Source organism: Chiloscyllium plagiosum, chromosome 21, assembly GCF_004010195.1.
Source record: "Chiloscyllium plagiosum isolate BGI_BamShark_2017 chromosome 21, ASM401019v2, whole genome shotgun sequence".
NCBI lineage: Eukaryota > Metazoa > Chordata > Chondrichthyes > Orectolobiformes > Hemiscylliidae > Chiloscyllium > Chiloscyllium plagiosum.
The window spans coordinates 16,612,549-16,628,501 of record NC_057730.1 but is presented as its reverse complement, the minus strand read 5'-3'; the positions used below and the strand labels follow the sequence as shown (position 1 = coordinate 16,628,501).

The following is a 15,953-nucleotide window of genomic DNA, read 5'->3' as shown; positions in this document are numbered from 1 at the left end:
ACCTGCAATCATCTTCCCGACCTCGCCGCCCCCACCCCCTCTCCGGTCTATCACCCTCACCTTAACCTCCTTCCACCTATCATATTCCCAATGCCCCTCCCCCAAGTCCCTCCTCCCTACCTTTTATCTTAGCCTGCTTGGCACACCCTCCTCATTCCTGAAGAAGGACTTATGCCCGAAACGTTGACGCAGCCTGACCTGCGCTTTTCCAGCAACACATTTTTAAGCTACAGAACATTGTTTGGGAATGGCCTGGGACTAATTGCCTGATTGTCAGTTGAGGTGGAATGAGCAGGAAAATAAAACTAATTGAAGTAACTTTTGTGCCAAAATGATTTGGAATGATTCTTTTGTGAATGGTATTTCCTGTAATTGCTTGCAAGTTTGTTGTCCCTCTGGATTCTGAAATGATGAGTTTTAAAAGATGGACGTCACAAATTAGGATGGGAAAGTGCATGATTTGATGCAAGTTCAAGTTTTCGTGACTGTTGATGTTGCTAATCTGATCATATTTTTCTAATGGTGATATCTGAATCTTTGCATACTTTTAAAACTGGAATTTGAATCAATTTTTAAAAAGTGTAAGATTCTAGAAAACCTACTTGGGTATTAAATTTGTGATGAAAGATGACATGAAGTTGAAATTTTCTCAACCCTGCATGTACCCATTGCATGTTTTTAATAAAACCTTATTGGTGACTAGTTAATTATTCTGAGAATAATGTGCAGTTCTTTAAATTTGAGCGACTGTGTGGACAATAGTGTTACCATTTGTTAGTATTAATATTGGAGTGAAATGCTCATCAAGTATATTTTGTTACAGTTCTAGCTATTCTACAGAGGCCGTGGATTTTGAAAGCACGCATCACTTGCATCCAGTATACGACTCACCAAGGATGTCACGACGCAGATTGCGTCCTGTTAGCACTGAGTATTATTCTACAGAGTGTGTGCACAATGAGAGCATTGGTAGCAACCATTCTTTCACTGGAAGCCTCTTACCCTACAAGGAATTGTCATCAAGGTAAGGATTTATTTGGTGTGGAGGGCAACAATTAGGCTTGGGCTGATAACTTGTGCAAATGTTACTTGTGACTTATCTGACAAGGGCATCTCAGAAGACCATCTTACCAGTCTACCGGTGACTTTCAATGACTTATTCTTTTTCTCTGCTTTCCCCTTCAAAAACCGTCAATGTCTTTTAAATTACCACTGACCAGCACCTTAACTGAACCTGTTAAATACACAAACAAAATAGGCTGGGAGTTCTGGCAAGTAATTCAATGGCTGACTTTCCAAAGCCTGTCCACCATAAGGAACGTGTTGGAAAGTTTTAAAATTGCCTGGAACTTTGCAGCTCCAGCAAAACTTGAAGCTTAACACCATTCAAAATGATTTAATGATGCTTAATCCACTTCTAAAATATTCCCTGCATGCGCACTGTAATAGTAATGTACAACACCTATTTTTGAAGTGCATTGCAGCAACTTAAGGTTCCTTCAGACTCTGAAATTCTTTCTTCGAGAACCAACAAGGGCAGGAGAACTTGGGAACAAGGCCGCCTGTAAATGCCTCTGAAAGTCATGCAATATTCTGATTGCAAATTATATTGTAGTTTCTTCGCTCACACTAGGTCAAAATCCTGCAATTCCTCCACTAATAATCATGTGGTGCACCTACATTGACTGCAGCCATCCAAGGTGTTTGCTTGTGGACCCCCCCCCCCCCCCCCCCCCAATAAGTGCAGTTGGAGGTGGGCAGTAAATGCACGACAGCAATGCTTATCAGAGTTGAGAATGTGGTGCTGGAAAAGCATAGCAGGTCAGGCAGCATCAGGGGAGCAAGAGAATCGACGTTTCGGGCATAACCCCTTCAAGAATGAATTACTGATGAGGGGCTTATGCCCGAAATGTCGATTCTCTTGCTCCTCCGGTGCTGCCTGACCTGCTATGCTTTTCCAGCACCACACCCTCGCCCCTGATCTCCAGCAAATGCAGTCCTCACTTGCTCCTTGCAATACTTATCAGCAAAGCAATTTTTTTTCAAATTGACAATGCTGATCAGATGTCTCCAAGTGCTCATCTTGTTGAGCATCAAGAATCCTTTTCTGATAAGTCATTATATTTTGATTTTTTTTCTCTTCTCCCCCAAAACCAAAATCAAAGCACTTCAGCACTTGATTTAGGTCGATAGTCATGGTTCAATCCTTTTTTAATCAAGATTGCAGATACTTGAGATACAAGGCAAGCTCTGAGAATAAAACAATGACAAGTATAAAGTTGTTAGTCAATGAAATTTTTTTTTTAGTAAATTAAGTAAATGGATTTTTTATACACAGACTCTTTATCAAAAAGTAAAAGATGTAAGAAACTGCATCTGTCAACACCTGATATTCACTTGCATGATCTTCCAATCTGAGATGGAGAGGTAGGGACAGCATGATTGTGAATATCTGTCATTTGTGCCTACAATTTGAAAGTTTCTGACCGGATCAAAAACTCTATTTTGGGACTATTGAGAGATACTGACCATGAATTATTTCTGTTGCTTAATCGTACATCTATAATACATATAGTTCGTTCTTCTGTCTACGTAACATCAAATTATACCAATGGACAATGTTTACTTTTAATTGGATTTCCTCACCATTCTTAGCCTGTGAAACTATGTAAAAGTTAAGAGACACAGGAAATCTGCTTCACGATCTCTCAATCTCAACTATTACGATGCCCACGGAGGCCATTTGTCCTATCACTCCTGCAGTCTCTTCAAATGAGTGTCATTGCCTAGTGTCAATCTCATGCTTTTTACCTGGAGCCTTGCACACTGTTATAATCCAAGTAATTACCAAATGCCCTCTTGAATGCCTCAATTGAATCTGTCTCCACTACATTTCCAAACAGTGCATTTCTTATGCTAATGACTTGCTATGTGAAAGTGTTTTTTCCTCTCATCATCCTGGTTTCTTCACATCACTTCATATCTGTGCCCTCTAGTTCTTTCTTTTGAGTGGGAAATAGCTTCTCCTAATCTACTGTAAGCAGACCACTTATTTTGAAAACGTCCATCAAATTTCTCTTAGCCAGCTTCTCGTTTGGGAGACGGTCAGAACTTGTTTAATCTGTCTTCATAACTGCGCTGATTTCTGCTCTTCCTACTATTGGTTTCCACATTTTGAAGGTAATCTTGAGGTGACCATGCCCCTTTTTGGTTAATGTTTCTTCAAATGTTATATTTGGGAATTTGTATATATACTCAAACTCTAATCTCCTGCAGTGCACTGTTTTGGTGGAAAGCCTGAACATTTGCCATGGTTCTTTCAACAAAGGTTTTTCTTTTCCCCCAGAAGTGTAAAACAGCAACAAGAAAAACACAAAAGTGCAAGCAAACAAACTGTTTGTGTGTCTCATACTCCAAGGAAAGCAAAGGTTGAGTTATCAGTTTCCAGTCAGAGCAGTGTCCTCAGCTATGGGACAGACTCATCAATGGTGTCCACAGTACTGGATGAGTCTTCGATTCAAGAAAGAACAGAGTTGGGCCATTTCTGGGGTAAGCAACCTGTCAAACTAGTAATTAAACATAATTTGATTATTTTGGGTAAGGTCCTGGGGAGTATTGCTGAACAAAGACCTTGGAGTGCAGGTTCATAGTTCCTTGAAAGTAGAGTCGCAGGTAGATAGGATAGTGAAGGTGTTTGGTATGCTTTCCTTTATTGGTCAGAGTATTGAGTACAGGAGTTGGAAGGTCATGTTGCAGCTGTACAGGACATTGGTTAGGCTGCTGTTGGAATATTGCATGCAGTTCTGGTCTCCTTATCTGAAGGATGTTGTGAAAATTGAAAGGGTTTAGAAAAGATTTACAAGGATGTTGTCAGGGTTTGGAGTGTTTGAGCTATCGGGAAAGGATGAATAGGCTGGGGCTGTTTTCCCTGGAGCATCAGAGGCTGAGGGGTGACCTTATAGAGGTTTATAAAATCATGATGTGCGTGTATAGAATAAATACAGTCTTTTCCCTGGGCTGGGCAAGTACAGAACTGGAGGGCATAGGTTTAGGGTGAGAGGGGAAAGATATAAAAGGGTCCTGGGGGGAACCTTTTCATGCAGAGGGTGGTACGTGTATAGAATGAGCTGTCCAAGGAAGTGGTGGAGGCTGGTATAATTACAGCAGTTAATAGGTATCTGGATGGGTATATCAGGAAGGGCTGAGGGGGTTTAGTCCAAATGGGACTAGATTAAGTTAGGATATCTGGTTGACATGGATGAATTGGACCGAAGGGTCTGTTTGTGCTGTATCTTCATGATTATTGCAGGTTGAATTGGAGAATAATAGTCTTTGAAAACAAATCAGTTCCACTTCTGCTTATTATTGTTTAGATTTACATAATTAATTTGAATGTTTTGTCAGTGTCAATCCAGAAGAAGGCCATACTGAATTATTTTTCACTGGCTACTTTCCGTGGAAAGAAACTTTCAATGGGTTTCAAACTATTGACTCCTACTGTTTGAGCCTAGATATTTTGGAGTATGTTTTTGAGTATAATCACAGTTCCTTGAAGTTTCTTTTTCCACTTCTCTTTATAGTAGTACTCTTAAAATGCATATACAACCCTTCATTTGCTGCATTACTGAATTGAAATTAAATTTCATGATGTTGATGCACTTTGGGCAGTATTTTTACATTTCACTATGACTCTGCGTCCATGACTTGTCACATTTTTAAGCATTTTGGGCTTGAAAAGTGACGAATGCTTGTAGGTGGCTGATTTCTGAGCCTTATTAGCAGTACTTTGAATTTCTTTCTGGAGCTTGCTGTATTTAAAATCCAATTAAAGTAAAATTAGATTTTGCCTTCACGAAGAAAAACTGATCACTAGTTTAGGAGAACAAATTTAAACATAGCGCATTTAAGTTGGACATTTTAAGTAAACAGAACTTTCTTGAAATTCCGAACATTAATTTGCTGTTTACCAGACTTGAGCTGGGGGATTATGTATAGTACCTGATTCTGTCAGAAGTAACATCAAGGGCGGCATGGTGGCTCAGTGGTTTGATTCCAGCATTTGGCAACTGTCTGTGTGGAGTTTGCACATTCTCCCTGTGTCTGCGTGGGTTTCCTCCGGGTGCTCCGGTTTCCTCCCACAATCCAAAGATGTGCAGTTCAGGTGAATTGGCCATGCTAAATTGTCCATAGTGCTAGGTGCTTTAGTCAGAGGGGGGTGGGTTACTCTTCGGAGGGTCGGTGTGGACTTGTTGGGCCGAAGGGCCTGTTTCCATATTGTAGGGAATCTCATCTAATCATGGAAATCTGTGAATATTAACTGAAATGTCCCTGCACAAACTTGTCAATTTTCTTTTTAAAAAGGCTCAACTTTAGATGTTATAAACAAATGCTTGCTTGCTTTTGAAATCCATTTGCATGTGGAGTATCACAGACTCTAAGAAATGAAGCATTATGCTAGAAGATGTTATCTTAAAACCACCAGCAAGATCTTTTAGGAAACCGCTTAAACCGCACAAAGGGAAGTAAGGGCAAAATAATAGCGTTCAAGTTCAGTATTACGTGGCGTGCTGTTCAAACAAGATTATACCTGGCTCAGACATTTTGAATTAATTTCAGCAGATGTGTGCTTCTATCAGCAATGTCCCTACATTTGTCCAGAGAGCCCTGTTTTAAATCCATTTGAACAAATATTTCAAGTGCAGGAAGTGTATAGACAGCCAAAACAGGTGCATGTGTACAGCCTTTCAAAAGAGTTCTTCATTTTTGAAGGAAGAGGAGCGAAAGTCTTGAAAACACTTTTTGTTTTGTTTTGTTTTTTGTTTAGAATTAGAAAATTCTAAAATATGTCATTATACTCTGACATTTTGTTGGTTTCTTTGAATAATGTTTAACCTTTGGTAGCGGAAATGAAATGTAGTCCAACCCTGATAGCTGGGGACCTATTAAATCCTAGCTACAGTAATTATTATATTCTACCAAATGTAAGCTGATACATTTGAATTCAGTGTATTTGAGTGTTTATTACACTTGAAGTTTTATCAAATGAAGCTATCAATAGCTATCTATTAAGTATTTATAAACGCTGAAATTGTTTTTTTATCAGATCATTCCTTTTAAATAGGTCCAGCATAGAATTGTTACACAGTCTAAGAAAATAGCACTTTTGATTCTGCTAATGGGTACTGAGTTAACAAAGGAGTACCAGAAGTGATTTTAACTCATTTTGGTTTAAGGGTGGAAAATATGCATGTTTTTGACTGCTCTCAGCTATTAATTGAACTTTGTTGGAAGATGGGTACAGGTGGCTGAAGTGAAAACTAGTTAGAACTGTGCTGTGATAACTTTTGAATGTATAACCTGCTTTCATGTGTTGCCTAAACCTGTGGACAAGACAATTTAGAAAAAAGTGCAAAAACATTAATGTTGCAAGTCTAATTGAATCTTGTATAGGCAGAAGAAATGGTTTCCATCTCCAACATTAATTATTGCTGCAGGAGCATTGATCTTGGAATCTGTGCTGGAAATGATAGCACATAAGGCAGCATTAATGGAGAGAGAGCAAGCTAACGTTTGAGACGAGATGACTTTTCAGAGCTGACATGAACTGCAGAGGGGCAGTATTTGGGCATATCACGATGTGAGAATGGCAATACACGTGTGTCGCTACCAAATTTGGGGCGGGGGGCATTGAAGAGATAGGCCCACTGGAGTGGGGAGAGAAGAGAGAACGTGGTGACAGAACGCAACAAGTAAAGCTAAAGAAGAGAAAGAATGGGAGAGTTTTCACAATCTGAAGGTGTTGAATTCAATATTTAGTCCAGAAGGTTGTGAAATGCGTAGTCTGAAGACATTGTTCAAGTTTGTGCTGTGATTCATTGGAGCATTGCATACGTGATAGATGTTGCTTTGTTGACAAATTCTGCTGCAAGAACAACTGACCACCTGATTTACATTTTTCATGTATTACTTGTATTTAGTGATTTCTTTCTTAATGATGCAATGGAACAGTATAAGTTGCAGTAAAACTAAGAATTTATGTTTATATAGTGTCTTTCATGATCCCTTTACAGAGCTTGTTCAAGTTTTATCACTTTTTAGAGGTATTGTATTTTGGTAATAGTTTTGTTCAGCATAAATCAGCATTTAAACTGTTTCTGCTGATATTCAAGTCAACTCTTGTTTGAGAATTAAACCTGAAATATCATAGCTTAGGTCGTATCTGCTTTGTTTCAACCCACTGACTAAGGTGGCTTGACACAATTTTGCTAATTGTGAAATGGAATGATATTGAAATTTGTTTTGCTTGCTTTTACAAAACAGGTCTAGATGATGAGGATGGAGATGGCAAAGGTAAAGAAATCCTCAGCTGTTACGACTCATTCACCAAAATTTCTAATTTACATTTGTTTGGTATCGGATGTCAAATCTTGGGTGCTATGTTCTTTAGGAGGAAGTACAACATTTCTGCAAGCAAATGGGGACATAATATCAGGGAACATGCAGACGACCATATTCAATGGCTACACTTGTAATGACTGCAGCATCCTTTCTGACCGAAAAGATGTTCTCACTGCATACTGTGCCTCCCATGCACCCTCTTCAACCGTGTATTCCAGAAGCAGAAACAAGAAAGATATGTCAAGTAAGTGGCTGGCATATAGAAGACTCCATTTGGTAGCTTAATTAGGTGACAACACTACCTGGCTGAAATTTAACCATACAAAGTAGTAGCTGCAAGACCTAAGTGATGTTCATTTTGAGCAGCACACTTGTTTGATAGTGACTATTGCTGTACCTCGAAATTGTATGAAGATGTTAGCTTGTCTGTATTTTGTCGCAAGCGTGGCAGTGACAATGAATGCAACTTAGATTTGAGGTGCTGCTGAGGTGTTTTCTGATTTTGGGCACCACACTTGAGTGCCATATGAAGGCTTTCAAGAAGGCATAGAAAAGGTTTACTGCATTGATTCTAATGGTAAGGGAGTGTAGTTGTGTGGATAGCTTGGAAAAGTTGTGATTTTACTTGCCACATGAGATGGCTAGTTGGAGATTTGATGGAGCGATTTAAATAGAAGTGATAGTTTACAAAAGAGCACAGACTTAAACATGACCAGAGCTAGGAACAGGAGTAGACCATTCAGCACCTTGAGCCTACTCTATAATTTAATGCAATCATGTCTAATCTAATCTCTGCCTCAAACTCCACCTTTTCTGCCCACTCTACATAATCCTTCAATCTATTATTAAAAATCTGTCAACCTAAATTTATGATTTCCAAATGTCTATCACACTTGAAGTAATGGGAAAAATAACCAATGGTAACATAATTAATTTTTTTTAAAAAATGTGTATAATATGTTGGTTGGAGTTGGGGGGTTGGGCTTGGGCTTGTTACCCTGCGCTGTATGCAATTTACCCTTGGCCGTACATTAATTTCAAAGCCAAGAAGCCAACTTAAAGAATTGCAAAGTGCATGAAAAGGGGAAATGTGAAATGGAAGGCCAAGGACAAACCTAATTCCTGATTTTATTTGAAGTCAGCAATTCATGGACAGCTTCCTTACGAGTGAATCCAGTGAGTCTGACTCATTGGCATATGAGAACTTTGCATGGTACATCTCTCCTTTGATTGTATTGTTGCTTTGAAATATGTCCCAAAGTATGAGTTTTAATGTTGCGCACCCTGAATTTGAGTAACTTATTTCAACTTGTTGGCTGTTACTGCAAATTAAGATGGGAGTCCTTGCTACTTTTTAGGGAGGTCTTTGAAATTACATAAATTTATAAAGCCTTGATTTAAAAACTGGTATGGTGGATGTGAAAAAGTAAAATTATGAATTGTGCAGTACTGTAGAGTTAAAACTTTGAATTATTTTTACTGTTTAATTCAAATAAGTGTATTGTTTGCTTGAATTCAGTTTACCAAAGTTTAATTTTCATAGTTTAATCAGTAAAATTGAATCCCTTAACCACCTGACTTTGCAGCATGATTTTCTCTTAGCTGTAACAGCTTTGTTGTGGTTCTGTTCGCCGAGCTGGGATTTTGTGCTGCTGATGTTTCGTCCCCTGTCTAGGTGACATCCTCAGTGCTTGGGAGCCTCCTGTGAAGCGCTTCTGTGATCTTTCCTCTGGCATTTGTAGTGGTTTGAATCTGTCAGTTCCAGCTATCCGTTGCAGTGGCCGGTATATTGGGTCCAGATCGATGAGCTTATTGATTGAATCTGTGGATGAGTGCCATGCCTCTAGGAATTCCCTGGCTGTTCTCTGTTTGGCTTGTCCTATAATAGTAGTGTTGTCCCAGTCGAATTCATTTTGCTTGTCATCTTCGTGTGGCTACTAAGGATAGCTGGTCGTGTCATTTCGTGGCTAGTTGGTGTTCATGGATGCGGATCATTAGCTGTCTTCCTGTTTGTCCTATGTAGTGTTTTGTGCAGTCCTTGCATGGGATTTTGTACACTACATTGGTTTTGCTCTACGAAAGCAACCACCCCAACACACACAAAAGTAGTTGCATCAAGACAATATTCACAAGGGGCACAACACACTGCAGTACACGAGAACTGCAAAAAGAGGAAGAAGAACACCTATACAATATATTCGCCAAAAACTGATACCCCCGCAACTTCATCAACAGATGCCTAAAGGAAAGACAACGGAATGAGGACATGCCACAATCCAAAGGACTAGCCACGTTACCATACATCTAGAGCATTTCTGAACTGGCAGCCAGACTATTGCGACCACTAGGACTCCTAACAGTGCACAAACCAACAGCCACTCTCAGACAACAACTCACCAGGACGAAGGACCTGATACCCAGCATGAGCAAAACCAACGTCGTGTACAAAATTCCATGCAAGGACCGAACAAAACACTACGTAGGACAAACAGGAAGACCGCTGACGATCCCCATCCATGAACACCCAACTAGCCATGAAACGACACGACCAGCTATCCTTAGTAGCCACACACGCAGATGACAAGCAACATGAATTCGACTGGGATAACACTACTATTATAGGACAAGCCAAACAGCACAGCCAGGGAATTCCTGGAATCTGTGGATGAGTGCCATGCTTCTATCAATAAACACATCGACCTGGACCCAATATATCGGCCACTGCAGCGGACAGCTGGAACTGACAACCGGAAGCGGAAGATTCAAACCACTACAAATGTCGGAGGAAAGATCACAGAAGCGCTTCACAGGAGGCTCCCAAGCACTGAGGATGTCACCTAGACAGGGGACGAAATGTCTGCAACACAAATTCCCAGCTCGGCGAACAGAACCACAACAATGAGCACCCGAGCTACAAATCTTCTCTCAAACTTTGTAACAGCTCTGCCTAAGTGTGATAGCGTAATTCTATTCTGGAATTTTTTATTGTAAATTAGTTGCATCTGATTTTGTATTTTTCAGGAGTGCAGTTATTCATGAATCATACAGTCCACATGACAAAAAATGTTGTGTCAGCTGCAGTCGCATGGTTTTTACAACTTTATCACACAATATTGTTGAAGACTGGGTTTTACTCCAAAGGTACCCAACTAATGTGGAGTGAACCAAGTGCTTGCATGTTCTTCAATCTATTGCTATGTGATGGAGGCCATTACTTCTATTCCCCTGTTATAGAACGCTTTACCACTTCACTAATTCTCAGGGGCTTTTCTTAAATGCATACCTGAAAAATTCATTTTTTAAATCATTGCTTTGATCTGTACATGGTGTGCTATATCTTTTTGTCAACATCATACGATTTTGCCTATTGTTCACTTCATTTGTTTAAATTTAGCAGCATGTCACCACTATTTGCACCTTCTGCTTCAGGGCTGGCCAAAGTCAGCTTCTAATTGAGTAGGAAATGAGTATCAAAGTGTAACTAGCTTTATGCTTGTTTGTTTGGGTAAACTCTTAGTAGCTAGCTCATTTGCATGCAAGTGAAGTGTAGTCCTGGTTACATGCAAATACAGTGACTTCACTACTCATTGGTTTGAGAAGTCAAGATTTTTCTCTGCAGTGTTTTTTCCCATCTAAGACAGTTAAGGATCAGTTTCTGTGTTGCAGCCCATTCAAGTTACTGTGGAAGAATGAATGTAAAAGAGTTGATTACTGGGGATGGACATCTGAATATAAATGGGGAATCTTTGTGTAAGTATTTTGGTTTGATACCTGATGTTGCCACTTAATTCCACAGTTGCTTGTGGGGGGAAAATGCACTTAACCACAAATTGGGTTCACACGGTTCACTAATGTATTGTACTGCCGCAACCAACAGGTGATGACTGTAAGGGAATGAAACACGATACATATAAATCCACTGAAGTGGGGTCCACAAAGTACACGAAGTATTCACAAGTCACGCGGACCATCTGGCTGGTCTTTGCTTATGCAGGTTGATTTTCAGATTTCTATTTTGTCCACATGCTTTAATAAAACTTTGAACAATGGTGATATTTGATGCTATTAGAACTTGTTTGGGATATTTGGTGCACTGGCATTTATGCACTACATTGAGTAAAGTAAAAGTTACATAAAAAAAACTGAACATTTGAAGTTGACATGTTGCAGATTGATCTGTTTTGTATTTGTAGGCTCTTTGTTGCTGCAAGTGGTTCAGGCTGCTGGTGCTGTTGCCTGGTTTGTATCCAGGAAGGTCTTGTCTATTCTGTGGTTGGCCATTGTATCTCCAGGTTATTTAATTTTTATTTTTCATTTTTGTTCTTCATCTATTCCATCTCTCCATTTTTTTGCATGCTTTGCTCTGTTTGTGCATGTATACTCAGTTGTAGAACAGTGCAAGCTTAGGTTTCACCCCAAATGTTTTTGGACATCAAGCATCAGTAATAATACACTCTGGCTTAATTTTCTTCAGTGTAATATATTTGCATTCTTGTTTTATGAATTTGTTGATATTATATAAGTGTTATAGTTGGGCTAGTTTACATATTTTTCAGAGGATTTCCATCTACATGAACCACTTCCCAGGGTGAGCACTTGAATACTTGATTATGCATCAGTTCTGTGCATTTGTTTTTTTTCCCAGGAAAGGCTGCTTCTGGAGCTTTCTGGTGGCTTGGGACTGGATGGTACCAGCTAATCACTTTAATGTCCCTCCTTGATGTATATTTGCTCACAAGGTATATATTACACAATTTCAATTTGTTTAGCAGTAAAAATATAATTGTAAGGTGGCTTTTTTAGAATATCAAATGGATTTCATCTGGTTTGGTGATTTATTGTTTTGTTTGCTTTCAGATGTCTACCCAGGTTGTTCAGATGGTTACTCCTGTTGGTTCCATTTCTTCTTTTATTTGGTAAGCTTGCTAATTTCAGATCAAATCTTGACCTTGCTTTTGTGCACTTCCTGTAGCAGTCATAATCTTGCATGCTTTGCTGTGTCTCAGCACCACATGATCTTTAAGTCCTTGTTTGCAATGATTTGCCTGTAGTGTTCACAACAAAGCTTTTCATTTTATTAAGGTACATGTAACAACAAATCAAATCCAAACTTGTGAATGAAAGCAAAATTTGCAATGATTTTTTAAAAAAATTAATAGTGCTGGACACCTAGACAGAGTATACAGCTGTCAAATTTCTACCTGTAGCAAGGCTTTGATTAGCAAATCAATTGCAAATGAATTTCGGAATTTGAAAAAGTCAGTATTTGATGCTAACCTGCCTCTTCTCTTTTTTTAAAGTTGGTCTCTGGTACTTGGGTCCAGCAGGCTTGTGGTCACTATTGCCAGCCTTTAATAGGACTTCAGTACAGAGTTCAAAAGAAATTGTACCAACTATCCAGACAAATGGGGAGATTCCTGGTTCACTGCCATTTCCACGGGTAATGTTTCCAGCGTACATGTGTTTGAAAATTGAGATTTTAGGCCTAAAGTGCAACTTTGTCAATGTTTGACTATCTGTTTCAGAGTACTGAGCATCCATTTGATTGGACTCGTGTGACAAAGTTGGAAAAGCAGATTATTGTACTCAATGACCAGTGTTCTCAGAGCTCCCTTGCTTCAAACCAGCGTTATGATCAGCTTGCCAGCTTGTTGCAGCAACTGCAGGAACAGGTCGGGAAGATGAATGATAAAGAAGCACTTGTGGTCCTTATCAGAAACTTAATCAGCCAGCAGTCAAGTTTGTTGCAAAAAGAAGTGAAGCAAGAAGAAACTGATGATCTCCAGGTAACCTGCTGGAATCTAAAACACGTGATGAGAGAAAGCAAGTCAGTGATCAGATTTATCATTAACTATGTGGATGTTGGGTATATCAGTACTGCAGCAGCTCTGAAATACTGATTTGATTCATTTGAGTTTGTGATAACCATATTTTAATTTTAAGTTATCTGCATGCTTACAATCAACTGCACATGTTAACAAGTTGTAATCTTTGAGCCCAAACTTGATCCGGGGCCAGTTTTTCCTACTGCTAAGTTTAAGCGTGAAATCTAACTTAAAATAACCCACATGGCAAGTTGTTCAGGTGATATGTGAAGCAGTTCAAAATCATATCAGAATCCCACCTGGATATGTGGATCATTGAGCTCATTGCTGTTTTCTTAGAAAACCTGATCATTTGCATTGTGTAACTATATATGTCAGTGTTCGTGTCCAGCCGTAGGTGCAGGTACCTCACTTGTACTTGTATAAGTCTTGGGAGAGCAGCTCCACAATTTGGGTGTTTAGTGCACAACAAATATCCCTGTCAAAAAGTATCCATTGTGCTCCAGGATGAGGAAGGCTTAACTGGCTCCTCTTAATTCACTCCCTCTTAGTTGCAGAAAGATGAATTTAAAAAGGATTCCTTCCCTTGTTGATACCTTTTATCCCCAAGCCAAATATAGTTGTGCTTTCTAGAGTTTTAAAAAACAGGGATGATTCACTATTAAGTTTGAGAAGTGACAATAAAACACGATATATGTGCAGTGACTAGAAATGAGGGTTGAATAAAAAGCAAACTGTTTAAAACAAAAGATATACAAATCAGGTCTCTTGGTTCTGAGGAATCAATGGTGGAACTGAGCAGCAGTTGAGTTGGATTGTTCTAATATCACTGTTTATGAAGCAGTCGATTTCATGTTTCTTGGGTTGTCACTGACAGACTTTCTTTTCCAGTTTCCTTGATGGTGATCCCATTAGATGGGCTAGTTTCCAGTTACTCAATGAATCATAGAGTCCCTATAGTGTGGAACCAGGCCGTTCGACCCATTGGGTCCACACCATCCCTTTGAGCAGCATCTCACCCAGACATGGGACACTGGGCAATTTAGCATGGCTAGTCCACCTAACCAGCACACCTTTGGATTGTGGGAGGAAACCCACGCAGACATGGGGAGAATGTGCAAACTCCACACAGACTGATGCTCAAGGGTGGAATTGAATTCTGATCCCTGGTGCTGTGAGGCAGCAGTACTAACTACTGAGCCATTGTGCTGCTGTGAGACGATATATTTTACCGCATATACTTGTGCATAGGTTGAATTTTGAAGATAGTTTTTTAAAGCTGAAATTTGGGGCTTGACTAATAGTTGGGCACAAGTTTTGAGGGGCTGATATTCATGCTGCAGTTCAAAATACCATATTAGCAAAAGTCAATTTGATTGCATGACTGATCCTAGTTAAAGAAGAAAAACAATAAATAATGGTAAAGGTAATATCCGGATAAAAGCAAGAGACCAGTATGAAAATTTAATGTCAAAGATTCATTGAAATCCTGCAAAATCACACTATTCAACATCGTCATGGCCTGGTATAATGGTACACTTAAAATGAAACATTTATTAAATTCTGAATTTGTAAGCATCTTGAATGATCAAACTTCATGCATTTATTCAATCAATGCATCAAACTTGATTCGTTCATTCAAAACATCAAACTGCACTCGGTCATTCACTTGCTCATTTTTTCCCGCCAAATTCTTCAGTTTCCCTCCCATTTACTCTTGTATGTTATGAACCTCAGCACCATTAACACATCTGTCAAACATTTAAAGATATGCCAGTATGCAGCTAATAAATCTCAGTTTTATTCAGATATAATGGCATAATTAAAATGATTAACTTTTCAACGATATTAACTTTTGGATGTATAGTGAATAAAGTGCAATAAGTCTGAATGAATGAATCAAAACATGCTGTAGTAAACAAAGTGGCGTAATGAATGAATAGAGCAGTGATATAGTAAATAGTGATGAACAGAGTTACTGGAATGAATGAATGCAATTTAATGCGATATAGTAGGGTTGACTTATACGCAAGACATATGAAAAATAAGTTATTGGCCAAAATATGGGTTAAATTATACACGAAATCAATCTATACACAGGTATATACAGTACTTGAAAACTAAATCAAGTGTTCAATTTCGGACCTCAAGCTGTGACCTTCATTTCACCTAAGTGTGTCAACTCTCTGACACTGTATTGTTTGTGGTTTTAACCTTTTTTATTTGCCCTTTCCTCAGAGTAAACCTCAAACATGTCTGCAGTTTAGGACATAATCCACAGTGGTTAGCCTTTGACTGAAAGAGTTAGTCAGCCTCTTACCTGTTCTTTTTAAATCTCTGCTTGAAATTGCCCAGACACACTTTGGTTGTTCCATGGATTTACAGAGGACCTTGCCAGGTGGTCACTGAATTTACATCCTCAGTCACCTTTTTATGTTTTGCATTCCTTTAAGGAAAAAATAAGTTTTGGGATTTAAGGCTCAATATGCCAATAAGTAATTTGGAAATTCTCATGCATTTTCAAAATATTGCTGCAACCATGAGGAGACAGAACATTGAATTGTCCATTTTAGAACAATGGAAGTTCATGCAAAGGAACAATATCCTTCATTGAAACCCAGAAACCTTGAAAATGTCCAACAAGCTAATTTCAAAAATGAGACCAATGTTGCCCATTTTAACACTTTGGCTTTTTGAAATTCCCAATTGTTAAATTGGGACTGCACCCAT

At 39.0% G+C, this 15,953-nt stretch overlaps 1 protein-coding gene across 8 annotated transcripts in view; it reads left to right on the top strand.

Moving 5' to 3' along the window:
- LOC122560574 (SUN domain-containing protein 1-like) overlaps positions 1-15,953 on the top strand; it is a 77,128-nt gene that overhangs the window by 41,627 nt on the left and 19,548 nt on the right. For 4 of the 8 annotated variants that reach the window (XM_043711340.1, XM_043711337.1, XM_043711336.1 and 1 more), the window contains 12 exons: positions 824-1,024; positions 3,347-3,549; positions 7,321-7,350; positions 7,448-7,642; positions 10,420-10,539; positions 11,065-11,148; positions 11,276-11,392; positions 11,592-11,690; positions 12,044-12,137; positions 12,256-12,314; positions 12,699-12,838; positions 12,924-13,184. In XM_043711340.1, coding sequence (XP_043567275.1) covers positions 897-1,024; positions 3,347-3,549; positions 7,321-7,350; positions 7,448-7,642; positions 10,420-10,539; positions 11,065-11,148; positions 11,276-11,392; positions 11,592-11,690; positions 12,044-12,137; positions 12,256-12,314; positions 12,699-12,838; positions 12,924-13,184 — 1,530 coding nt within the window. In that variant the 5' untranslated portion in view covers positions 824-896. The remainder of the gene's footprint in view (positions 1-823; positions 1,025-3,346; positions 3,550-7,320; positions 7,351-7,447; positions 7,643-10,419; positions 10,540-11,064; positions 11,149-11,275; positions 11,393-11,591; positions 11,691-12,043; positions 12,138-12,255; positions 12,315-12,698; positions 12,839-12,923; positions 13,185-15,953) is intronic. The other 4 variants (XM_043711339.1, XM_043711338.1, XM_043711342.1 and 1 more) reach the window with 4 other exon arrangements.